Source organism: Peromyscus leucopus, chromosome 3, assembly GCF_004664715.2.
Source record: "Peromyscus leucopus breed LL Stock chromosome 3, UCI_PerLeu_2.1, whole genome shotgun sequence".
Lineage (NCBI taxonomy): Eukaryota > Metazoa > Chordata > Mammalia > Rodentia > Cricetidae > Peromyscus > Peromyscus leucopus.
The window spans coordinates 68,896,171-68,922,586 of NC_051065.1; the positions used below are offsets into that span (position 1 = coordinate 68,896,171).

A 26,416-nucleotide genomic window follows, 5' to 3' on the forward strand; every position below is an offset into this window, starting at 1 on the left:
GTCTGGAGAGGAGGAGTCCTGGGGAGGAGGGGGCATGGGAGGAAGGTCCTGGGGAGGAGGGGGCATGGGGAGGAAGGGGTCTGGAGAGGAGGAGTCCTGGGGAGGAGGGGGCATGGGAGGAAGGTCCTGGGGAGGAGGGGGAGAAGGGGGCATGGGAGGAAGGGGTCTGGGGAGGAGGAGTCGTGGGGAGGAGGAGTCCTGGGGAGGAGGGGGCATGGAGGAGGGTCCTGGGGAGGAGGAGTCCTGGGGAGGAAGGGGTCTGGGGAGGAGGAGTCCTGGGGAGGAAGGGGTCTGGGGAGGAGGAGTCCTGGGGAGGAGGAGTCCTGGGGAGGAAGGGGCGTGTTCATGATTTTACAATGTGTAGTCATGTAGCTTCAGTCTCTCTCTTTCTCTCCCTCACTCTTCCCCTCCCTGCTTTCCTCCCTCCCTCCCTCCCTCCCTGCCTTCCTCCCTCTCTTCCTTCCTTCTTCCCTCCCTCTCTCTTCTCCTCCCTCCCTCTCATTAGACAGAGGCTTGTTTATTTACAATAGTGTTTTATTCTGATAAAAGTTACTTCAATTTTACAAGTATTCTTGACTTTTAATAACCGTCAACATAACCTATAGTGACAGGAAAAACTGGTGCTCTTCCTTGTCAATACCACAGATCTGCTTAGACAACAGGTCGCAGCTTCTCAGCATCTTGAAGGACGGGATCCAGGTTTCCTATTCTTCGTGTTTCCCTTCTGCATCATCCGGTTCCGTGAGTGCTTGTCTCCTTTAATGGAACAGGACAGAGTATTCTCATCTATCAGCACACTAGCAGGCAAAGCACATAAGGACACAACCCATGCTGGGTGTGGAGCCACGCTAGTCTCAGCACTCGGGAGGCAGAGGCAGGAGGAGCTCTGTGTGTTTAAGCCCATCTTGGTCTACAGTCAGTTCTAGGCCGGTCATACACAGTGAGATGATGTCTCAAAAAAACAAAAATCATCCTGTGATTGCTTAGTTATACTTTAGCTGTATTGGGCTGCAGTTGAAATGAAGGAGATGCTGGTGGATTTTGAATTTGTGGTGGGCACTTACCATTGACTTGGTTGCCCAAGTCTATCTCGTATTATAACCCAGGGCCTCAGCAAAAATGACAGCAGTTCTCCATCTCCGGATGACTGAGGCCCCCACCCATGTCTGGGCCCTTGTCTGCATCTTGTTTGCCCTTCGCCCTTGTTCCAACCTCTTCACTTGGTCCTGAGCCTGCCAAAGGGCTCTCAGCTCTCCATGGCTTGCCTTGCTTCAGTGCCTTTGCTCACCCTCAGCCTTCAGTCTGGAAATGACCCCTCTCCTCCCCAGTCTCTGCGTGTTCAGAGTCCAGCCGCCCTCAAGAGGAAATGTCACTGGGTCCCACCCACAGACGCACCCTCCATAGTGTCTCTCTTATAACATTCATTCATTCTCTCGAATACCTAGGACTTACTAGGGGCAGTCACAGGTCTAGGCCCTAGGAATATGGCAGTAGATAACATGATGGGATTTCTAGAAATGAAAGTCTGTGAAAGGCAGCTGAGCCTAAACACAAGTCAGAAGGTGGTCAGTTTCTTGGAAACAGTAAACGAGGTGTATTCTGAGCCAGCTCCCCCAATTAGGTGACAGAGTCTGCCACCCCACTCCCTTCAGCCCTTAATGAAAGTCTTGAATTTTACTTCATATCAAAAAGACTTTTTAAAAAATATAGTCTCTATTAGAAATAACACTTTCTAATCTTATATAGTACCTGACACTCTGATTTATGTGTGGTGGATAACAAATGTTTGTTAATTAATACAAAGAATGGTGGTAGGAGGATTCATGTATAAAACAAGATGCAGAAAACGAAGAAAAGTTTGATTAAAAGTTGGACAAGAATGGTGGTAGCTCCGTGACAGAGCCCCTGCCTAGCATGCATAAGGCCCGCATTCCATCTCCCACACCATCCCAAAGAATGTTACTGGGGGAAAAAAATTCCTGCGTTTGCCATCTGATTGAGATGGTGGTGTCTTCTGGATTGGGAAACAATTCTCTCACGTGGGACTTTTATTTTTGAGAGATGGAACATTGAACAATAGGTCCTAACTTAAATCTGCAAGCTTGTCATTGCATGGACCTAGTGTGTGGCTTACAGAATTGTCAGCCTGATGGTCACATGTGGCTTGGCATTCATTATGACACCTGTCCTTGAAGAGCTCAGGATGTACAGGTGTTTATTTACTTGGGATGTTGTCCTTGTCCTTCTGAGAAGCTAGCTTTCTTAGCAGTCCCTTTTGACAGCATGGGATACACATACATCTCTGACTATGCAGCTGACCAGCTTTCCTACACTTACCTTGGTTGCTTTCCTCCATGACTCTGGATTTCTTGATGCTGGCAAGTCATGGCGTAGAGCAGCTCACTGGCGCCCAGTGAGTGCAAGGATCTCTGTAGCAAACGACTTAGTGTCTTGGGGATGCTTCTGGCTGTTGTTCTCCCAAACCTTTGGGGCAGGCTGGGGACATGGCTCAGGGTCCCTGCCTCCATGTTGGCCCATGCTCTGGACTTTTTTCTTCTGTGGTCCTCCCAAATCTCAGGGCAGGTTGGCTGCTGAGTGGGGCACTTTGTTGGCAGGGGCTGGACTCATCTTAATAACATTCTTTGCTCCCCAATCTTTTAGTTCTTGAAAACTGACACTTCTTTCCTTTTCCCCTTCTGGGATTCCTCTAGGCTATAATTAGAAATGGCAATTAAAATAATTTATTATTATTACAAGCCATAGATTAAATCCTAAATTAACTTAAATCCAGATTTTAATCTGCAGACTTGCTCTAGCTATAAACAACGTTTGTGTTCCTATATGCAGAATTTTTAAATAAATAATTTGTATTAAGCTTCTTAAAGCAATCTAGTTCCTCTGTCCCTTGATTATTATAAGACAACTATAAAATATTAATAAAAATATATATAGTGAGTGCAGCAGTATGTTCAAGCAGCAGGAATATAATGAAGTATTGAAATGAGGCAAAAGTTTATTACCATTTTTCTCTTTCAGGTTTTTGATTCATATTGTTTATGGGATATTTTTATATGTTTATATTATGACTTTAGAGAAAACTCCATTCCCTCCACAGGCCTTGTGTCTTGCCTCCCCATTTCAAGGCCATGCGGCACCCAGAATCGGGTCTAGCCTGCTCAGGGCATGGTTCTGGGTAGTCCCACTGAGCTTGTTTCTTTCTGTCAGATTCCAAGTTCCACTCTAAAACCATATTTCAAAACACCACTTGCACTTTAATTAGACTACAAATGACATTTTTAGTGAAGAGCCAAAGTTTGTTTGTGAGTTACTGGACCTCCCTCAAACCTACTTATTGGAACCACATAAAGTACAGGCAATGTTTAGTTAGATTTGGTTCTACTTTGATCGTCGGACCACATTAAACAAATTTAAATAATTCTTTTTGATTGTAACCTGAGTGATAATACTAACCAGAAACGTTGCAGAGTACGTAAACACGGAGAATAAACATAGCTCACAGTTTCCCGATGTAGGGATGAACAGTTTACCTAGATTTAAAGATACCACCAACTTACCAGTTTGCAATTGCCAAGGAGAAAATCCAAATGCTTGTCTTGCAATCTTCCGGCTGAAATGCACCCAGATCTTATTTCTGTCTCTTTGTTACAAGCATGCACCCCTGAGTCAATCTATAGATATCAGTTCACCTTTCCTTGCTAAATATTGTCACACCCTGAGGGAAGTACGCTGGTCATCAGAGAGGCCAGGTTGATTGCTATTGTACTACATTTTACAAAGTGACATCATATATCGTCAGAGAAAAGCTGAAGTGTGACAGAAAACCAAAATTAAAAAATAAAACAAATCATAAATTTATTTATTACTTACCCTTTGCAAAAGCATTAGATTTAGGACAGTGTGTGCGTGTGCATATGTACAGAATGTCAGTTAATTAGTGTGTACATATAGAATGTTAGTTACATTAGTGTGTATGTATAGAATGTCATTTATATTAATGTGTACATTTAGAATGTTAGTTACATTAGTGTGTATGTACAGAATGTCCATTGTGTTAGGTAGATTTTAAGACTTACCTGGGAATATTTGTCATCATTTTCTTTGCTGTGAAAATGGGCATCATTAATTCATCTGAACAAAAGATGTTTGATGTTAGTAAGCTTGAAGTAGTTAAAATCAACAAAATGAATTGTTTTGATGAAATAATTTCCATTTTGTCTAAATCCAAAATTGAGTTAATATGTTCAGCCTGGTGTCGATGAGCCTGTGAGCAGGGAACTCACGGTGTTTTTATACTGTAACAGATGAATTCCACACATTTTAAGTAGTAATATTAATTAGAGTGTGTAACTAAAATATGCATGTAAGGAATGTGCTTATTTCATTCTGGGGGGACAGCAATGTTTGTGTTTGCAAATCCATTGACTTTGAAAAGAATTTTCCTCATTAAGCAGGCTCTCCTAATTAGGGAAGATTGAGGCAACCGTCGTTCGGATTCCAAACAAACAGGATGTTTCATTTCTCTGTGCTTAAACAAGAAATCTTTTTTTTTGGTGCTTTTGTTAGTTTTTGAGGGAAGTGTAAAAAGAAAAAAAAGAAAAGGATTCAATACATGCTAGCTGTGTTTTCAAAAATCCAGACAAAAGAGTTCGGCATCATATTTTCAAAATGTCAAACAAAATTAAGAATATGAGAAAAGTTGTAAGTCACATAGTACCCCAATAAAATGCCATGAATTAATTATTTTTGTAAAATGTTGCTCAGTTATTACAAAGCTCCAAGAGTAAATGTCAGCTGTCATGTGGAGGATGAGAAGCAGAGAAAATGTTCAGTAGGCGTTCCGGGAGGCCATTCAGTCACTTCGTTATCTGCCCTAAGGGTCTAATTTGGCAAATGTGTATAAATCACCAGAATTTTATTTCTATAAAGATGCCACATCCTACCTTCCTGCTCAAAATCCTTAAGTTAAGGAATCTAGCAGGGGATGAGTTAGTCACACACATGCTCAGTTTGTTGCTCCCAGGGCCCATATTATTTAGGTAATCTCACTTTGCCACAGGCATACTGACATCATGGCATTAAAAGAGAATTTATAAAAATAAATGTGTATTTACTGAAATGCCACAGTGAGTCCCTTTTGGAGTAGCTGACTGGTATTCTTAAAGACTTGCCTTATCGACAGACACACTGCTCCAGAAAAGCCACTATGGGTCCTATCAGACCTGTCCTCCTAGGAGAACTAGACCTCACATGGAGACCCATCCACTTCCAGACAGAGGCACTCAGAGCAACTTGATGGAAACGTCCATCATTACTCTGTACGTGCGCGCTCTCTCTCTCACCTCCGTCCATAACTTGAGGCCATGGAATGGCAGAAGCGAAGTCTTCTCCACCCTCTAGGTCTCCGCAGTAAGCCAGAGAGTTGAAAGCAGCAGTGAACTCTTCATGGCCTTGATGCCACACTGGCCTGTGACCTCTCAAGGCAGTTGACTTTGTAGGCTTCATTTGTTTTGGTAGCCAAGGATCCCCACAGTAGGAGGCAATTAATTCAATTCATAGTCTTGTGTTAATTTTGTAATGCTGTTAGTGGATTATTTGGGTTTAATTTCCCTTAGGATTTCATATACTTTCCTTCCAAATTGTTCTTTTGTAAACTGCTGATGGAACTTCCCTTTTTGTGGTCAGTGGATCCAAACTTTTGAGAAATGGATGAAGCAAGGGGCAAGTTTTTTTTTTTTTTTTTTTTTTTTTTTTTTTTTTTTTTTTTTTTTTTTTACCAAGTTCACACCCTGGAAAAAGTGGGAGGCTCCTAACCAGGGTGTCTAATCCTTTTCAAAGAATGCGGAGCTTCTAAGCAGGTCATTGGCTTCAGTGGTGCTGAGGGTATTGAAACAGTTAGAGGTTATTCCAGTTGACATCTAGAGGGACCCCTGTGACTAACTACTCTCCTGCTCCACCAAGTTTGGTTTCCATGTTTAGAATGCAATTATAATAATCCTATTAAAATGGAAATTGACAGTTTTCCACCATATTTTCATTTTAACATTGAGAGGTTTAACGAATGGAGAACCACACTGTAGGATATACACAGCATGAAACCGCCCCACACCTTTGGTGAAATGTGCCACTGCATACATGCATATGGATTTAGAAGTCGGGCACTTCTAGGTGAGATATACAGACATACAAAATTTATTTATGTTTCTTGCTGGCTTGTGCTATTCATGTGTGTGCTTTACTTTTAAGTTCTGTTTAAAGATTAAAAATATATCGTGTGTGTGCTCATGCCATGGCGCATGTGTGGAAGTCAGAGGACAGCTTGGCTGAAGTTGGTCCTTTCCATCTCCCATCTAGGTCCTGGGGAATTAACTCAGGTTGTCAGACTGGGTGGCCAGTGCTGTACCTACCCACTGACCCATTTCCCCACCCCTGAGGATTAATTTTAGAGGGGAAAGGGCACACACTAGAGATAAAGTAGTATATCTAGGGAGAAAGCAAACTGTCCAGGTTCAGATCATATTGGAGAAGATATGGATGACAGAGAAATTTGCCACTGTCTCCAGGTCAGTGCTTATCTACACCACAAGCGTGAGACAGTCTGGGTACCGGTGAAAAGCTGGGATATCTGTGACACTCTGGGAATTTCCCCTGGGATTTGATGAGGTGAGCAGTATCCCTCACATGCACCAATGGCAGCTACGTATGAGAGAACAAGGAGGCAGTGACCCTGAAGCCAGAGGCTTCTCTAGTACAACGTGCCTCCTTCAAAAGAGAGATGCTTACCGGGCTGGCTCCGTGGCCTTACATCCTGCGCTGAAAGGTAGATTTGGAGCTGAGGCACAATCAGTAACTGGTACTGTCACTACCATCCACCTATTTATCTAGTCAGAATCTTTCATTTGCTCCCACATCCCACTCTAAAGCTCATTACATTGTTTCTAGATTTGAACATGATACTCAATAGTAGTAGGCAATATTTTTAAATACTCATCATATACCAAGAACCGTTCTAAGTACTTTGTGAATTTACTAACTTTCTCAGTAATTTCACCAGCACAAACTGTGTGGATTCTATTCTATGTGAATAACAACTAAGCTTCAGAAAGGGAAATTGAGTTATTTATATTGGTGTCAGAACCAGGATTGGAACTCAGGTATGGACACTGACTGATTATTCTAGTGAGGTCTGGTCTCTTCTAATGTCTGAGGAGTTTTTAAGTTTGCTAGTTTTTCTCCATGTCCTTTGCAGTCATTATGTTCTCTTGCCCAGAACATTTACTTGCTTTACATGCAAGTATGTGCTGGTGAGAACAGAGGCCAGAGGAACCATCAGATCCTCTGGAACTGGAGTTAAAGATGGTTGTGAGCACCGTGGAGGTCTTAGGAACTGAACCTCTGCGAGAGCAGCCAGTGCTCTTAATCACCGAGTCATCTCTGCAGCCCCTCCCTTTTTCTTCTTCGGTACTTTCCCACAATGCAATCACTATGATCTTCCTAATACCCACCAATGGCTTCCCACTTACCTCGGAATCACTGCGAAAGCCTACCCGTTCTAACCCATCTTCTGCTTCTTTCTCTGGCTTAACTCTTCCCCCATTTCCGCATCATATGAACCCTTTCCCTCCAAATGGTTGTACTTTCTCTTGCCCCCACCCAGTGTCTATGACATGCTTGAGGACGGAGTTTCTGTCTATGTGTCTGTCTCTTTCTTATGCATAGTAAGTGTTGGGTCTCAGTGGAGGCATCCCACGTGTGAATGTGACAGCTCCTTTGCATCCACTTACTACCTCTGCCCTTACCAGTCTGTCTCGCCACAATCCCCACGCCCCAATGTTCTGTAGACTCAGAGAGCAGAGTAGGACCGGACCAGTGTGGATCAGAGCATATTGTCTATTGCAATGATACTCAGGAACATTTTAGTTCAAGATGAATGAATAATTTTTCATTAGTATTGAAAGTAGGTGTTAAAACTGGAGTGGTCTGCCTTCCAGCTTTTGCTGTTTGTTCAGAATTTCCTCTTGACTACGAAAGAGGAAGCTCTTTAGTAGCGCTTCAGTGTGACTTTTCTCAAAATTGGAAAGCGTTAATAGTCTCCTGTTGGACTGTAAGACTCTCAGACTGAGGCTTATCTCATAATGAGATTCTTCCGTCCAATCAGGTATGAGATCAGATGTGTGATAGATTTTCTTTTCAGCGCTGGGGGGCACTGAACCCAATGCTTTATGCATCCTAGGCAAATGCTCTGCCTCTTAGCTATACTCCAGTCTGTGCTCTGTTGCAGTTAATCACACCTCGAGAAGATCAGTGGGCTCCAATGGATCTTGCTGAGCTGACAGGAATCTCCCGTGTTCAAACAAAAAGGCATGCCCAGCCCCAGGGAGGGCTTCCTGACAGTGCTGTAGGCTCTCCCTCGGAGCAGCAGACTTGGGTGCAAGGCTCTTTGTTTATTATCTTTCTATGCCTATTAGATACTTTCTACTCTCTGGCAAATAATAATCATGGGGAACAAACCATTTCTACCATTGAGGAATGGTGGGGACCCAAGTTCACAGGGGCTGATCTATCTGGTAAAGTACTTAAACTGTGAGATTGTTTGTGTGCCAGGGGCTGCATATGTTTTCAAACCCTATGTTGAAAGGGCATCTCACTTAACTCACGGATACATGCTCCCCGAAGCTATGGGAGAGGTCTACTAGGGTGGTCAATTTTAATGTTCAAAGGATGCTGGTTATGGAGCCCTGTTTCTAACTCCCAAACCAGCCATTTAGTTCTGGGCCATTTGCCTTTTCCAATCTTCTTCCCACCTAAGCGCAATCCAGTTGCTGAGTTACACGGAAGAACTTATGGGCATTAGGCGCTTACTTCGTGTTTTATGTTTCCAAAGTATTTTGAAACCATCTGTTAACTTTTGGCCCTTTTAGAGTGGGATGGGAGGTGGTATTATGGTATAATTAATTGCACTATTATGTATGGCAGAGAGACCTGTCTTTGTTCCAAGTAAAAGCACCATATACAAACTGCATAAAATTATTGTTTAAAAAAAATGTAACGAGAGTTCCTTTGCTTCGAGATTTATGAGTCTCTTGTTATAATGAACTTGTCACATTTGATTGCAAGTCTGTGTTTACGTCTCAGTTTTCTCCATGACAGGTGACAGAGGTAGGCCTGGGAAGGCGCTGAAGCGACTGTGAGACAGAGATGATTCCCCGTGCAGGGAGAGATGTCGAAATTCAACTCTCGTGGAAGTAACCTAAAGAATCAATTTGTACAATGCGAGAATAGACATTAAATATTTATAAAAATTAATTCACAAGATTTATTCTAGGAGAGTGAATAACTGGCTGAATCCTCATATTGGAAGGAGATTTTTTTTTTTAAGGAGCAATATATTGAATAAACCTGCAGTATTAGATCTTCCAAGTAGTGGAATTTAAAAAATGTAAAACAATTTGCAAGGCTGATTAGGACACAGCCATTTTAGCTCCTCTGCTTGAGCTTTCACATATTTCCAATGCTTCCTTTTATTGACATTTTTGTTCCTCTTGGGAAGAATGTGTGATTTTTACTGGCTTGGCATGGGGTTTTGGTACCTCTTGCCAAAGACTCAAGATTTTTTTCACATGAGGGACAAAGACCAGATGCTTAGTTAAAATAACACATAGTATTACACAAATGTAGGAAATAGAAATTGTACTAGAATTATTTTTGGACTGTTTTGCTTTTGATATATTTTAAAAGATAAGCAAGCAGCCTTCTCCATATTCAACTTGAGCAGAATAATGTAACTTAATATATTTGTGTGTGTGTGTGTGTTTACATGCCACAGTGTATGTGTGGAGGTCAGAGGACAACTTCTAGGAGTTGATTCTCCCCTTCTTACTGGAGTCCTGGGGGTCCAACTGAGGTGCTCAGGCGATTGAAGCAAGCGCTTCTAACCACTGAACCATATGGCTAGCCCTTATCCAAGTCAGTGTGCGCCTTTCCAACATTTGGTTTTATTTGTTCTTGCGCTCTTTAGAAGTGTTCTGCTCTAAATGTAGAATGTGCCACTAAAGTAATTATTTGCTTTAATAAAAACCCGAGGCTTCGACAAGTGTAGCAAAGACCTAGCCTCAGCCTTAGGGTGCCCTCCCTGACTGCCTTCGCCGGGCTGTCTCTGAGAAGAGAATTTGTTGTTTAAACCCACGTTGATGTGAGCTGCGGAGGATGTTTGCAAGCACAGCTGCCTCCCCATCTCAAACAGACATGGATTTGGGGCAGATGGGTAGCTGGTTTGAAGGGGCATCATGACTAATGGGGACCTCATAGATGCTCTTTCCTCTGGATGACAGGTTGGAACATGCACATGACTGGACTTTTCTTGGTAGCAGGGGTCCTATTGCTCCTGTGCTTCTGGGTGTTGATGGTGCGAGCTTCTTAAGAGGTCCCCAGCAGTCATGCTTGTTTAGCTCTGTCAGAGGCTTTGACCACTGTCGTGCCGACACTTGGGGCTTTGACTCCACCAGCCCCCTGGTTTTGGTAATCCCACCCGATTCTATGCTCTGCCTACGGGATCCCGTGGAAGCCTCACGGCCAGTAGCCGCTTCAGTCACTTGAGTCATAGTGCCGAGACTTCAACTTTGAGGAAGGTCTTCCAGACCCCTTCAATGTCAGTCTTGTGAGGTGAGTCCATGATGTAGCCAGGAGCCACAACATGGCAGATCTGTGGCTTGAAAGTCACGCAATTCCATGATAAATGAATAAAATGCCAGTTTCAAACAAATAAATGATCAAAAACCCAGAAGAACCTTCAACCAAATTGTCACTACTGACTTTGGATGTGCACTTAGCACTTCTAAAGTATCCTGTGACCTGGGCATACATTTAATTAAAAGAGGTTTTTCTGACCATCTTCTGGATCTAGACTGGAAGTTTTTGTATTAACTGAGGTTAAATGAACTAAATAAATGTTAATATAATCCTCATTAAATACCTAATGGGTTTAATTCCATACTGGGTTTTAAAACTTACTAGATTTTAGATTGGTGAGTCCTAGAGAGTGGATATTTCCCACTTGAGAGGGTGTAATATAAAGAAAAAGATAAAGTTGAGAAAGGCTTTAGTTTAGAGCATATTTAGTTACACAGCCAGCTTTTTGGACAGGAGTCTCTTACAAATCCAGATGTGAATGACTCAGAACATCTTTAGAATGGTGGGCCTTGGCTGATGAACTGTGCTATTCAGAACTCCCAGTCATTGACAGAGACAGCCAGTGATCTACGATCTGGGAGCATCCAAAGTGATGTGGACACTAAGTGAAGCATCCATCCATGCCTCATCTTCCACCTCTAGATTCAGAGCACTTGGAGCCTTTCCTATGTTTTCATAGACTTCAGGTTGATTTGTTTATACTTATCCCTTCGAAAGCCTTTCACATATAACTTATTCTGTTCCAAGGAAAAGAGATGTAGGAAGCCCTAGAATGCGGCCCAGGTGGGATGAGGTGAAAAAGGATGGGAGAGAAATAATTGTAGGCTCACGTTGGATCTTCTAGCTCGGCAAGCAGTTTGCAATTCTTACAAATGCTTTGTGGTTAAAAGTTCCTTATTGGCACAGCTGCAGAATGAGGCTCTCCTTTTCTTGACCATTTATTCATGTCTCCTGGGTTACGCGTTACAATCATTTCAAGCAAAATAAGGAGTTTATTATAAGGACCCTGGGATGCCTTATGAATGGGATTGGGGCCCATAGAACACCTGGATCCAAGGACTCAAATCACTATCAGGCCTTTCTCTTGGATTCACATTTATACCCCAACATCTGTTTTGTTATCCCCTCTGACTACTTTCTAGATTCAAGAAAATTACCTATGCATCTTCACCACTTTCTGAGTTTACATAGTCTCAATTTTGGCCATCTCACGAAAAAAACGGCTTTATCTCTCTCAGTTCCAGATTCCAGATATCAAGGAAGGACTCTTATTTGCCCAGTGCAGAGAAAGTGTCTAATCCTGAATCAGCTTGTGACTGGGTGGGGTCACAGCGCACTAACAGAAGACCCCGTGTAAGGCTCTAAGAGGAATGGGGTGAACGGTCTCCTGGGAGGGCGGTCTGACAGGACACACGTCACTTAGATAGATGGCGTAAAGTAAAATGTGGGTTCTGCTCCCCGACTCCAATTCTGAGACAGTTCCCCTCGCTGTCTCAGTTGTGACCGTGCCAGAGGCAGAAGTCACCACTCCGTGCTGCTGTGATGTCCCTTTGTTTCTCTTCAGAGGTGCCGGGACAGTCCTCTAGCCCAGCTGGGTGGTGGAGGCAGATAGTAGTACTTCTGCTGGGCAATTCGAGTCTTTGTTTCAGCAAGCAGGTGTTCTTGTGTGATATTTTTGTTGCTCACATGGGGCTTTGGTGGTAAAAACAAAACAAAACAAAATTTTAGATCTTTCTTCCCCAGGGGTGGTTGAGGGCACAATTCCCAGCTCTTTCTCCATATATCCATCAAAAGCAGAGCCAGTGGTGGAGCCTCGAAGATTCCCTCCCTCTCTTGGCAGGTGGAAATCCTGGCTCAGGTGTTTCTCTCTGGCATTGGGAGGCACTCCTGTTTCCAGCGTTATGTTTTCACCAGATATGAAGCCCAGTCCCAAGGATTTCAAGACCAGATGGTTTCATCCCTAAATGCTCTTAACTCTTTTCTGAAATGTTTAAAACCCTTTATTTTGCAATGGTGATACTGGCCTCTCTTATTTATTCCTATTGAGCTTAGTAAGGTCAAGGGATGCAATGAAACGGATGAGAGTGAAACCTTGCATTTTGAGCAAGAAAGTTACATTTTCTACGGAGTTGGCCAACTTGCCATTCTGTGCCCAACACTTGGGTACTCTTCCTCAGAGACATGATCCCAAACTTGCTGTTTGTGTACAGTGAAACTGTGTAGAGATCACAAAGGAGGGTTTATTTTGGAGATAGTAAAAACAACGCTCTTGTGTGTAATTCCACATGTGAGCATGTACACACTCTTTGGTAGTTAGCTTTATTGCTCTTTGTCACGTTTTGACAGCATTTACCCTAAATAAGAAGTAGCGATAATGTGATATTCCAATTCTGTCTTGCAAGTATATCTGTCTGCACTAAAATATTTGCTTCCAGTGACAGAAAGTATTTTAGAAGTGTTCATTAGAACAATTTGATAACTGTGTATCCATTATTAATAACTCAAGACAAGGAATTACATGTTACATGACTCATGTGACCAATAAGGAAGGCATCATTTCCATAATTATAAAGAATTCATATCACATCCATTTTACTGTTCTGTATCATTTGACCCATTTATGGCTCATTTTGAAAGAGTGAGATTTAAAAATTTATAAAGTTTTTTGAATGAAAAATCTGTCAGGTGATTTCTCCCTGAATATCTAGCAATAATGGCTCCACCAGGCTCTTTTGGTCACTTCTAAGAAACTGACAGAGAAAGTTTGGGGTGGAATGGGTTAGACCTTCTCCCTCAGGAGGGAGCCTGGGCAGAGGGTGCATGTTTTGTCCCTGGGATGAAGTTGATGTGGGCTGGCCACATTCTGGAATGAAACAGATCTTTGAGGTAGAGGGCAGCCACTCACTGTCCACCTGCTGCCCATCCAGTGGCCCTGCCAGCTTCTCCATGGCCCATCTGGAGAGGACATTAGCACGTACTGGGCATGGCTGTCTGGGTCCTCAGCCCAGTAAGCTCGGGATAAATGTTGGTTATTGGCTGTGCTGCTGCTCCTATGATTATACTTGCCATCTTTTAGAGATAATGAATGTGGCCATGGGTGGTGGGAGGAAGAGGCAGCGTGCATGCAGGCTGCAAGGCTGGTGGATCCTGTGCCAGCAAGAAAATTACTGAATGATTCCTGACCTATTCTTTTTCTCACACCCAAATCTCAAATGTGTTGAGGTTGGCGAGCCGCAGATTATTTTTGCGTCCGAGGACCTGGCATCAGTGTTCTTCGTGCGTGGCTGTTAGTACCTGCAGACTTGACCTCTGCCTCCTCTTACTGCATTGCATCACCCCTCTTTCTCCTCGGGGCATGCCTGTGAACAGCAGTTGCTGGAGTGATTTTGATGAAATGTGACATTTGTAGACTGTGGCCACCGACCAAAGAATCTGAGCTATGGAATCCAATGTTTTACGAGCTACAAAATAAAAGCTGGCCAACATTTATTGCTTGTTCAAACTGCTTGAGCCAAGTTCCCCAAGCCCACAGAGCAGACTCCTTAGTGCTGCTAATTTTACTATCAGCAAACAAGAGGGAGAAGGGGAGATGATATCAAACAGCTGAACCACGGCCTTTCTGAGGGTAATATGACATGGTAATCCAGAGGGAGGAGGCGTTTCTTGTTTCTTCAAATTAAAAAGAAAATAACTATTATGGAGAAAAGATAGAATGAAGAAAAAGTTATAAGCAGAGAATATTCACTGGCAATGATTTACATATTAAGGTAGTCACTAGGTCATGTTAGAAACTCTCTAGGGAAATGTCCCAAATGATGGATAGAACTTTAATATTAATAGACAATTCATCATGATAATGTAAGTCATAGATCTAAATCTCCCATCATCACTGGACTAGTTCTGCTCCAGTCTATTATACAGGTAGCACATGTTTTAAATAGCACCATGCAATAGTTCTGAAGCCGTCCTTTGTCTGTAATTGTTCAGTTCTGCTCACAGCACCAGTGATGAGCTAACTCATTGATCTTTCCTATGCTGTCCGGGCTAGCTGCATTTCTCCCCTTTTGATTAATATTTAGTGATTCTCAAGATATGCTCAAATAGTACCTTTTTACAATTATAAAAGAAATTTTACTCAGCACATAATCATTTATCTCCATGAGGTGACTGTGAGGGGAAGAACTGGTTATTATTTATCTGTTGGTTAGTCTATGAAGAAGATAATAATTTCCAAGTTCCCACTTGATATAATAATTTACTACGTAATCAGCAATCCCATGCAAGTGCATGACTCCCTTATCTTAGTCTGAATTTTCTAGTCTTGGAAACTTGGACCTGGACAGAGTGGTGGCATAGTCTCCATGGTCCTTGAAGACGACGACAACCCTTTTGGAAGGACAATGCTGGTTTGATTATAAATAATGTACGATGAGACTTGTCTATTACTTTCTTCAAGAGAGGATACAGCATCCATTAGTGAAGATCGCAATCAAGGTTTCTTATCTTAGTCTAGGACATACATGAACATAGGTCCACAAATGCAGACCATACACATGCACGCACGCATGCACGCACGCCAGGCAGTAGGTATATACTCAGGAAAGTAGACCCTCAAAGTATATCAAGAAAAGAGAGGCTTTCTTTAAGCCCACAGATCACTTCATAATGTGTTGTATTCCTCTTTTCTAGGTTATTCTATATGTTGCTCTACTCTAACTCTATGTCTATGTCCATGGGACATCTACTCAAACTTTAGGTGCACCAGTTCTTGTATTTTGTTGACACAAATTTTGTGAGATTTAAGGATACTGTTATAAGGAAAGATGTTTGTCAGGAAGACTCCAGAGGTACCCAAAGCAGCACAGGCATTACATTACTCTTGGTTACCCACTAGAACTAGAAAATAAGACTATTGAAAACACCATACACTTCAGTTGCAGGACAAAGAGAAATCAATCTGGAACTGACCAGGAGACTCCCTGGTGGCTATCTTTCATAGTGTTGGCAGGTGCTATGTAGGCTACCAGAGGAGAAAAGACATTTATGATCTTATCCAGCCCTGGGCTTTGCATATTATAAAACTGACCTGCTAGCAAAGATATGCTCACTTGTGCAACAGTGGCATGATAGTTATGGGGTAACCAACCACTTTCTGATTGGGTTTGAGGCCTGTAACATAGGAACTGATCGATGCCTGGTATTGTAAACCTGATAAAAATTCATGGCTATGGAGGTCATAGACCCTAGGAGAGAACCTAGTTATTTTGATAAATGGTCATGTTGTCAAACTGCCTCCTAAATATGTATTTTGGTACACATAGATTACACTTCCTTTAACCTTCTTTGTGTAGTAGGTAGGGGTTCTTGCAGAGACTCCTATCTGGTCAAAGCACTGAGAATAAGTGATCATGCATGCTCATTGTGGAGCATTGTGCTCCTAGGGTGAACAGTTTGGAAGAGGATCGGAAAACAAGAGCAGGAAGACGGAGAGAAAAGCTGTGAGATGTGACATGGAGGTTGCACATGTGTGCTGACACCAGCTGTAGTTATCTGCATAAGATCTACACAAAATCAAGCCAGTTAGAACTCCAGCATGGGTGGTAGAGGGAACTTAGGGAACCTCCCCTCGCTGAGGAGCTATCCACAGTTGATGGCAGCTGGTGGTGGGAAAAGAGCCACTTTCCTTTGGGCCTGTGGCTACTGATGATGGCTGCCTATGCCCCAGTGCATGGTCCCGTACCCATCACCATATGGGCAACACTAATGGGGCTCATGGGTTATTTAAATAAAAAAAAAAAGAAGGAAGAAAAGATGGGAAATTAGAAGGGAGGTATGCTGGGAGAGCCTAGAGGGTGCCGAACAGGGGAGTGGGCAGTCAAGAGTGGGGTGTAGGGAGTGGGGATTATCAAGATACATTGTATACGTGAATGAATTTTCAAAGAAAAATTGTGTAAAATTCAGCATTTCTTAAATTTAAAAAAGGGCCTATGAAATTCTGTTTTGTTATTGTTGTTGGATCTTTAATCCTAGCACTCAGGAGACTGATGAGTTTGAGACTAGCCTGATATATATAGTGAGTTCCAGGCCAGCAAGGGATACATAGTGAAACTTCCATGTAGTTGGATTTTTCTTTAGGTCTCCAGCTCACAAATAATGACACGGAGATTTATTATTAATTATGAAAGCTCAGCCTATAGCTTAGGCTTGTTCCTAACTAGCTTTTATAACTTAAAACAATTCATTTATATTAATCTACATTCTATCACGTGGTGTTAACTCTCTTTCATCTTGCACTCCTGTTTCCTCTCCGTGTCTCCTTGTGTCTTTCTCACATGCCTAGATTCCTCCTTCTCCTTTCTCTCTCTGCCCAGAAGTCCCACCTATACCTCCTGCCTAGCTATTGACCATTCAGCTTTTTATTACACCAATCACAGCAATACATCTTCACACAATGTATAAATAACCCATAACACTCCCATCTCAAAATATTTTTTTTTTCTTTTTAGGTAAGATCTATAAACCATTGAGAAATACTAGGCTAATGCGTGAATTTGAGTGAATTTATAGACTTGACTTCTGTTTTAGTTTATTTGATTTTCTTAAAGTTTTTAGATTACATTTATTTATTTATTTATTTATTTATTTATTTATTTATTTATTTATTGTGTGTGTGGTGTTTAGATAGAAGGACAACTTGTAGGAGTCAGTTATCTCTTTCATTCAAGTGATTTGGGAGACTAAATTCAGGTCATCAGTTTTGGTGGCAAATGCTTTACACATTGAACCATCTTGTCAGTGCTTTTTGGGGGGAATAAATCTTTGCTTATGTCAGATCATGTTTATTTTATATTTTTATTATGTTCAGATCATAAGTATATATATATATATATATATATATATATATAAAATCTTCAACTTTCTTTATTTTTATGGAGGATGTTTTTATTGTCTGTGACCTATGAAGTATACATGGCTTATGGTAAGAACTTAGAACTCCTTGTTAAATAACTGAAGGAAGGAATGAGTGACTAAGTGGGCCTGGGACCTTAAGCAGAAAGATTATCTTTGCAGTGTGTGTTGCTTTGTAATGAATGAACGCTTTCAAGTTAAGTACTTTTTCCTTCAGAGTGACTGATTTCCATAGGGTTGATTGAGTTGAGATTGACTTGATGTCAAATAGTTAAGCATTTACTCTGCCAAAGTTAAAGATTGGCTGTTGTGCAGCCTGTGTGTGTGTGTGTGTGTGTGTGTGTGTGTGTGTGTGTGTACCCACACATTTTTCTTATCTATATTTACTCAGAACATACCTCCCCCGACAACTGCTGAGTGAAAACATGGAATTTAGGGACCCTTTTTACCTTTCACTAAAAATCTAGCATTATAGAATTATAGATCAACTATATTGTGCTTTTAGCTCTTTGATCTATATTTTTTTTTTCCTGATACACTCTAGGTTAGGGCTTTTATTATGGTCTGGGCATTTGTTCTTTTCTTCCATCCTCTCTTCTCTCTCTCTCCCCTCCTAGATCTTTGCCTCCTTCCATCTTTCAGACTTTTAGAAGATGTACTAGAATAAAGATGACGATGTCCCTGGCCTGTTGCCCTCCAGATATATGCTCACAGAATGGCCGGCGTTAACGTGGGATCATTACTTTATGTGTTTGGCGGGTGTCAATGTGGGAGTCATGTAAGGGCCAGGCCATGGTGGAGGCTTGGCTAGAAAGCTATATAAACAACATTTTTCCCCTGCATTGTTCTGCTGTCTAATGAAGATGGCTCACAATCTCTCCACCTAGTAAAGGATGTTAAAGATCCACGCATTTCTCTGTTAGAGACTAGGGTGGCCAATTGGGTCGGGTCAAGCTATCTCTTTTCATGGCATCAGAATGTTAAAAAAAAAATGAGGTAAGATGCCTGACTGGAAGACGTGGCAGAAGAAAAGTTGAGTCAGAAAGGTTGCTGTCGGCCTGGAGACAGGAACACTCATTATTCCCACTCCCCTTTCCCTGATTAGTTTGAAAGCAAAGACAATGAATATGACAGCTAAGTGATACTCATGATGACTCCTGGCACCTGAAAGTCTGAAACAAACGAACAGATCAGCTGGGGCAGGAGGAGGGACGTGACAAGGGAGGCAGGAAGAAGAGCGAGAGCATCTACTATGACGGGAGAAGCGTTGAAGGTGAAAGAAGAGATGCGCGCATTCTGCTTCTTTGGCTTCCTTGTAATCTTGGGAAAGTCATGTCGCTCATACTTTCTTCATACAAAAAAAAAAAAAAATTTGAGACTGCTGGGCAACCCCTAAGGGTCCCCTGCCTCCGAATCTCCATATTAGTGACAAGACAAGAAGAATTTGAGGGAGCTTGGCTGTGATTGGTGAAGGTGGCCCCACTGAGATGCTACCGAGCTTCCCGCTTCCTCAAGTCTGTGGGACAGTTTGATGGAATCTACAAGTTTCTGTTTCTCAACCTGGGTATAGATGAATGCCTGGCTAGCAGAGAAAAGAACTGATAGTTAAGTCTGTCAGGAAGGCAGGAGATTGGGGCCATACAATTGGGGCACTCCAGGAAGGTTCACCCCAGGAAACCAAGCATAGAATGGTGATTGGAGCGTCGTCAGGCTCTCATCATTAGACGGGCTAATTCTGTCGGAGCATGACAGACTCTTTGGCCTAGCACCCAGCAGTTCCTGGGAGTAAAAATTCTGGAGCAAAACCTCCATGTCTTAGACCGTTTGAAAGCCAAGAGGAAGAGAAGGAATTTCACTTTCACAAGCAGCCCTGACATCTGAATTCCAAAGGTGTTCCAGAAACAGAGCGTGTGGACTTGGACCCTTGACCATCAGAGTTTTCCCTGTAGCCCATCTCAGGGTAAGCTTGGGAACAGGCGGCTGTGGAATGTCAGACAAGCAGAAGTCTTCTCAGAGCCGTGCATGGCTGTACGATTCCCAAGAAAGCAGTTCTGTGAAGCCATTCTTATTTTTGCAGATGGTGTATCTGAGAAAGGGATTATTTAGTGATTGCAGCATTTTTGTTTTATGTGCCTCTGAGGGCAAGAGATGTTTTGTCTTCGATCAAGCCTTAAAACAATATTTATCCTGGCGTCTTCCCATTTTTCTTTCCACATGGAAACTCTGATATTTTTAAGACTAGTTGTGAAATCATTCCTAGGCGTGCACATTATATGGAGATCTTAGGAAAACTTTGAAGGAAAAGGAATAGAAAACGATAGTTCTTTTATGTTCCAGACATTGCAATCCATTCTGATGTTGGGCTTTTCTTGATTAGAAAGATGTAACAGAATATGGTAGTTATGCTGTCTCGAGAAGGGCAGAATATTGGAAACAGTATGGAGGATGAGGACTTGAAAAGAATGTTCTCATGACAGCATTGTGAATGCAAGGCTATCTTAGAGGTAAGTAAAGCACCAACAGTAATTTTGGATTAGGTACGTTCTTCAATTATGCATTTGGTTTTGGGTAATAAAAGACATGATTTTCAATAATGTTTGGAATTTAAATATACTTGCCCCCCTTTCAGGAGCATACTTACCAATGCAACAGTTACCTCCAGCCCATTCTTGTCCATTAAAAATTAAATGCTTTTACAGTGAATTATTAAAAGTGCTAGGTTGGCTGCAAATCATCAAAGGTACCATAAACCATTATGCAAGCAAGCAAGCGAGAAGTCTGATTAAATCTAAGCCATCAGAGCTGTATACATCCCTCAATATCCATTGCATTCGAAACTACAAAAGCAACTATAAAATGCTACATTAAGTTACTTTAAAAACTCTTCCAGGATTTTCAAAATTCAGCAATGACTTGCCTTTTCAATTAGGTATAAACCAAGAACCTCCTACCACCAAAGCTCTGGCATACCACTGCGGAGGAGTCATTCCAACTCGCGCTAAATCTGCAGCAAAATTAACCTCATTTTTCCAAACAATATTACAAACCTAATGGAACCAAGGCACGCAAATAGAATTCACTGGAAATCTTGTTATGAAGTCCTGTTCCTCCCCCAGATGTCTACTATCATTTGATCATAATGAAAACCATATGATGTGTCCTAGATATAAGAAAACCATATTGGAATGTTAGAAGTATTTAAGTATGTCTAAAGAATAAAAAGATAATTTATCATTTGGGTTCAGATGAGACAGTGCTATTGTTTGGTTATGATTTAAGTGTGTCCCCAAGAATGTGTGTGTTAGGAGCATGGTCCCCTATGTTGTGACATTGGGAAATGGTAGAAACTTTCTGAGATAGGACTTTGTTGGAGATAACTGGGTGATGGGGGCTCAGGAGCTAGCGCTGTCTTGTGGGACCCTGGTTAGTTCTCAGCAGAGAGCTGCTATTAAAAAGCAAGACTTGCTGCTTCTTGTCCTTCAGTTTCTCATTACTGTGTGATTCCTCTCGCTTAGGATGTTCCCCCATCATTGTGTACCATGAGTCCCTCACCAGGGACTGAACAGATGCGATGGCTCAGTTGTGGGTTTTCCTCCCTGGCAGCTAAATAAATATTCTAAACACATAAATTCTCTAGCCTTAGGTATTGTGTTATTGCAGTGGAAAATGGATTAATAACTTATATGCAATGTAAATTATCTAAGTAGTGCTGCACATCGGAGATACTCACTAGGTGAACACTCTTGTTCCTGCTGGCTTCATCTTTTTTTTTTTTTTATTAATAAATACGCAGGCTCCGTCATACCTACCTTATTTAGTGTAACCCACATGGTATGAATCCGGCAATGAGTGATCCTAAAGCCAGTAACTCCAAGTGTTACTGGCTTTCTTAGGGTTCAGCCATTCAGACAGCCAACCAGCTACTCATATATTCATACAGTGGTCTATTGAAATAGCTTTTTGACAAGTTAAAGGATATACAAGAACAAATATAGGTAGAGGCATTATTTAGTGAGGCTGAGAAAATGCTGAGGAGGACTGCAGTCAGAGCTGGTATTTATAGTTGGATTTTGGGTAGCCTGCTCCTGCCTCCTGCCCAGCGTTCACATCTGTCAAGTGGAGCGAGGATCAATAATCCCACGGCTTAGCTGGAATTGGCTTGGGTAACTAATGAACCTGCAGGAGAGAGTGAAAAGCAAGCACTGGAGACCCACCTAAGTGTCAGTGGCCTCACACTTAAGTCTGCACTGGATCTCCTGAGCATGTGCTGAGCCATGTTAGGAGGGTGAGAGTAGCCCCAGGGTTCCTGCTTCTGTAGAAGTTGGAGGGCTAGCCAGCTTGCAGGATGCAAAGGCTGCCGGCCTAGTGATCCCACTCTGAGAACCACTAGTATAGGTTTCTAATTTAATTATTATCACACTGCTGGGATGTACGTTTTAAGTTCCATTTTATAGGTGAGAAAATGGATAAATGACTTAAATCCCAGTTAGGGAAGATGAGAATTGCCTTCAAAGAACCTTCAAGATCTTGGAATCTCTTCAGTAGGTAAGAGAGATGCCAGACTATAATTTGTCTCTTTTCTCCTACTACACACCACCCTGAAACAAAGAAAAGAAACATTGATTCAGGCTAGAATGAAGAATAGTTAACCTCTTCCCAGCTCTGAATTGACTGAACAGGAAATGCCACAGTGAAGGAATTTTAAAATTATGATTATTATTTCCTCAAGAGGCTGGTGTTATTGAGAGAAGCTTCCATAGGTCCTTCTCCAGGTCTTGCTGTGTGTGCTGAGGATGTGCCCTGACCTCTCTGTGCTTCTCCAGGTCTTGCTGTGTGTGCTGAGGATGTGCCCTGACCTCTCTGTGCTTCTCCAGGTCTTGCTGTGTGTGCTGAGGATGTGCCCTGACCTCTCTGTGCTTCTCCAGGTCTTGCTGTGTGTGCTGAGGATGTGCCCTGACCTCTCTGGTTTTTTCTCAGGACTGTATTAGCAGTGGGCAACTTTGAGGTGACATCTCCCTCTGAGACAGAGAAGGCCTTTTTACTGCCTGCTACAAAGCAGTGACTTCCTGGAGCTCTGTAGTTTTCAACGAGGTCAGAGCATGCAGGTGTCACATCTGCTTTCCCTGACCCAAGACTTGTGGTTTCAGGAATCATCCATCAAACAGTCACAGGCTACCTTACTACCTTAGCCACACACACACACACACACACACCACCACACCACCACCACCACACCACCACACCACCCCACAACAACAACAACAACAATTAATGAAAAAAGAAACCATACATTTGAAAAAGAACAAGGAGAAGTATGTGGGAGGGTTTGGAGGCAAGAAAGGGAAGGGGGAAATGATATAATGAATATTATAATCTTGAAAAATAAAATAAATGGCTTTAAATATAAGGTAAAATCAAGTTGAGACTGTGAACCGTGGCTAGAAAGGATGCAGTAGTGATGGAAATGCAGCTTTCTGGGAGAGGAAGGACAAGAATTCCCTAGGTTCAGAGAGACAAGAAAACTCCCTGAGACCTGGCAGCCAATGGTTGTGCCCAGGAGGAAGAGGAGGGGCATATGTGTGGAAGATCGGGAAGGGGGCGGGGCTTCCCGTTATCATGTCCATTAACAAATGAGTTAAGCTGAATCAAGGTAAGGGCTGAGTGTGCCAAAGGGTAGAACTGAGTGAACCACCACAATGGGTTCTTGGTCATCATTCATTCTTTCATGTGGGTAGGCACAGGGAATGATGGTATAAGGTCAAAGGCAAGCCACCTCTATGGCTCCAGCTGGTGGATGAGGTGTCCATTTCTCCTGAGAGAGAAGATACAATTGATGTCAGCTATGGAGACTTTTGCTATATGCATATAGAGCTTTAGGAGAACCAAGACCATCAGTGTAGATGAAAACATCGAAGCCATGAGCAGGACAGGAAAGTCAATCAAAAGCCTTACCTAACAGGGTATGGATACCACATGCACACACCTGGACATGGCCACAGCTCATCTTGTGTTTTGAGAGCCCGGGCTGTTTTGCACAGGGGTCTCCAAGGGTCTGACAAACAGCTTGATGGAACTACATACGTGGTGAACACAGGGGTGGAGAAGAGAAGACCCTGCACCTTGGTCCTGGCTGGGTACCTGGAGGCATATGAGGGAGGAATCACTAGTGCTCAGGCACTTGTGATGGTTAGTGTCAATTGGCAAAATGACAGACTCTAGAACCACTCAGACAGTCCTTTGCGCGTGCCAGTGGGGGGTTATCTTGGATCACTGATGTGAGTTTATTGTGGGGTGAATCATTCTGTGGGCAGGGCATCCTGCACTGTATTGATGACTGATGGAGAAAGCGAGCTGAGAAATAGCGTGTGTTGATCTCTCTCTGTTTCCTGACTGTGGATGTTACATGATGAGCCGCTTCAAGCTCCCACGGCCTTGACTTCCCCACCATGATGGACTGTGCCTTGAACTGTGAGCCAACACAGGTCCTTTAGCTCACTTTTGTCGGGGTATTTGGCCAGATCAACAGAAAAGAGGAAGGCAGTGCTGCTATCTAGGTGAGGCCTTGAAAGGAAAGACCGAAGTTTACAGATTAAATTTTCTTCCTCCTTGCCCAGTTTCCCTTGCTAGCTAGCATCGACCACTCTCCACCCAAATAACAAACAGGAGACTTGATGTAGACCCTAACTCAGGTTCTATTCCTTGGTGTTTGAATCTCACCTGTGTTTAAGGGATTTGGACACAGGAATAAGGAAGGCTTGATTGTGAGACTTCTGGGCCAGCTGTTGCTGAGGTTTCCATTGCTCTTTGCATGCCTGGTAATGATGTTCCGGGCTTCTGCTGTGAATGCCGATATCTGGTTGGAGGGAATTTTTCCATTCAGGACTATTGCACGCCCTCCCAGACAGGCCCAACAGAAGCATACATAAAACCAGACGGAAGCTGCAGCTTGAGTAAAGGGCATAGTGACTGGCAGAGCCCTAGGTGCTGACCCTTTGTTCCTGACCTTCTCCTGGTACACACATGGTCCATAGCCAACTCATATGACTATCTCAAAAAAGAGCTTATTTGTCTTGGCCTCCTCTGGGTGATGAACAACACAAAGAGTGTTCAGAGTTATGTGGACCTTCTGGAAACTTTTTTACTCTGGCCATTCATGGGCATGAAATGTTTTTCTCCCAATAGCAAACCCAGGTCAGCCTCTTTTACATTTCCAGAGGAGGCATCCTGGGAACAAGGCACCTGGGATGTGACTGATGCTGAGCAGTTCTGTACCTCTCGATGTCTTGCCACAAATCCACCATCCAGCACAACAGCTTCCCTCCGGCGGTACAAACTCAGTCCCTTCTCCTGATGGTGCCCGAGCTTCGCTAGATGCAGCATCAGTGGAGGTGGAGGCTGTGGTTAGAGGGATAGTTGTTGTTTGAGAACAAAACCAAAGTAAAGGGGCTGCTTTTCCTATAACCCCCATTACCCATGTAGTCACCGGCAATGATAATGAAGACTCAAACCCCTTTGTGTGTATCATTGTGGTTCGCAGGCCGACCTTAGATTACTGGCTGGTTGTGGAAGATGGAGTAGTGTCCCTATCCTAATCCCCAGAGCGGTGAGTACATTGCTTTAGGTGGTAAAAGGAACTTTGCAGGTTTGGTTACTGATGTTACTATGGGCAGGTGCTCCTGGGTTAGCGGAGCTGGTCCAGCACACAGTCCCAGTGTCCATGCAGGAGGAAAAGAGAAGGGAAGCAGGAGACAAAGCTGAAAGGTGGAGATAGAAGTCAGAGGAGAAGGAAGAGACTTTGAGGAGGGAAAACGGGTCATAAGCCAAGGAACAGAGGAGATGTCCAGAAGACGGCCAAAAAACAGATTTTCGATTGGAGCCTCCCGATTTAGACATCTGGTCTGAACCAGAGCTGGAAGGTAAGAATGTACTGCTTCAACATGCTGAGTTTGTAGTAACAGACTGCCACAGGAAAGCAAGAACGTACTGCTGATAACTGGGTGCTGTTGTAATGAAACCCCCAAACATGGACGTGACTTTAGACTGTGAAACAGGGAGAAGCTAGAGTGTGTGTGTGTGTGTGTGTGTGTGTGTGTGTGTGTGTGTCCAGGCACATGCACCCACCTATGTGCATGAAGGCCAGAGAAGGATGTTAGCCATCCTGCTCTATCTGCTCCCCTTTACTCCCTCATGCAAGCTCCAGTGATCCTCCTGTCTCTGCTCCACTCCCTTCAGAGGTGTGTGTGTGTGTGTGTGTGTGTGTGTGTGTGTGTGTGCAACCAAGCCCAGCTTTTTTACCTGGGTTTTGGAGGTTTGAACTCCAGTCCCGATGCTAGTGCAGCCAGTGCTGTTCTCCACGGAGCCGGCTCCCCAGCCTAAGGCTAGAAGAATTTGAAGAGCATCATAGTGTAAGCCTAGGTTGCCTTGCGTAGACCTTGAGTAGAAATATCAGTATTAAAGACTGCCTATGATAGTTTAGAAGGAACGGTTAAACCTGTATGATTTGAGGAAATGGACTGTTGCTAAAAACATATAAGCTACAGTCACTTCTGACGAGGGTGCAGAAGGAAGCAAGGGGCAGGCACATCACAGGAAACGGAAGACTAACATAACAGAAGAAAGCTGAGCAAAGGAAGTGGAGTGGAGGGCACAACCTTGTTTTCCCTTGCTGCTAATAATACAGTGTGAAAGGAAACAAGCAGATCGAAGGAAGAACTATTTAGAAGAAGAAGAATTAGGACTTGAGGAGTTGGGAAATTCCCACCCAACCCAGATTGCAAAAGACACTAAAATTCAGTTTACT

General features: G+C 42.9%; 1 protein-coding gene across 1 annotated transcript; it reads right to left on the bottom strand.

The window, feature by feature from the left end:
- Positions 1-537: 537 nt before the first annotated feature.
- On the bottom strand, positions 538-5,673 carry Npvf (neuropeptide VF precursor). Its single transcript, XM_028892639.2, is given in 6 exon segments — positions 538-756; positions 2,338-2,545; positions 2,548-2,577; positions 2,580-2,712; positions 4,095-4,135; positions 4,138-5,673. Coding segments are annotated over 6 exon segments (558 nt in total). The 5' UTR covers positions 4,232-5,673; the 3' UTR covers positions 538-704.
- Between the last annotated feature and the right edge of the window lie 20,743 nt (positions 5,674-26,416).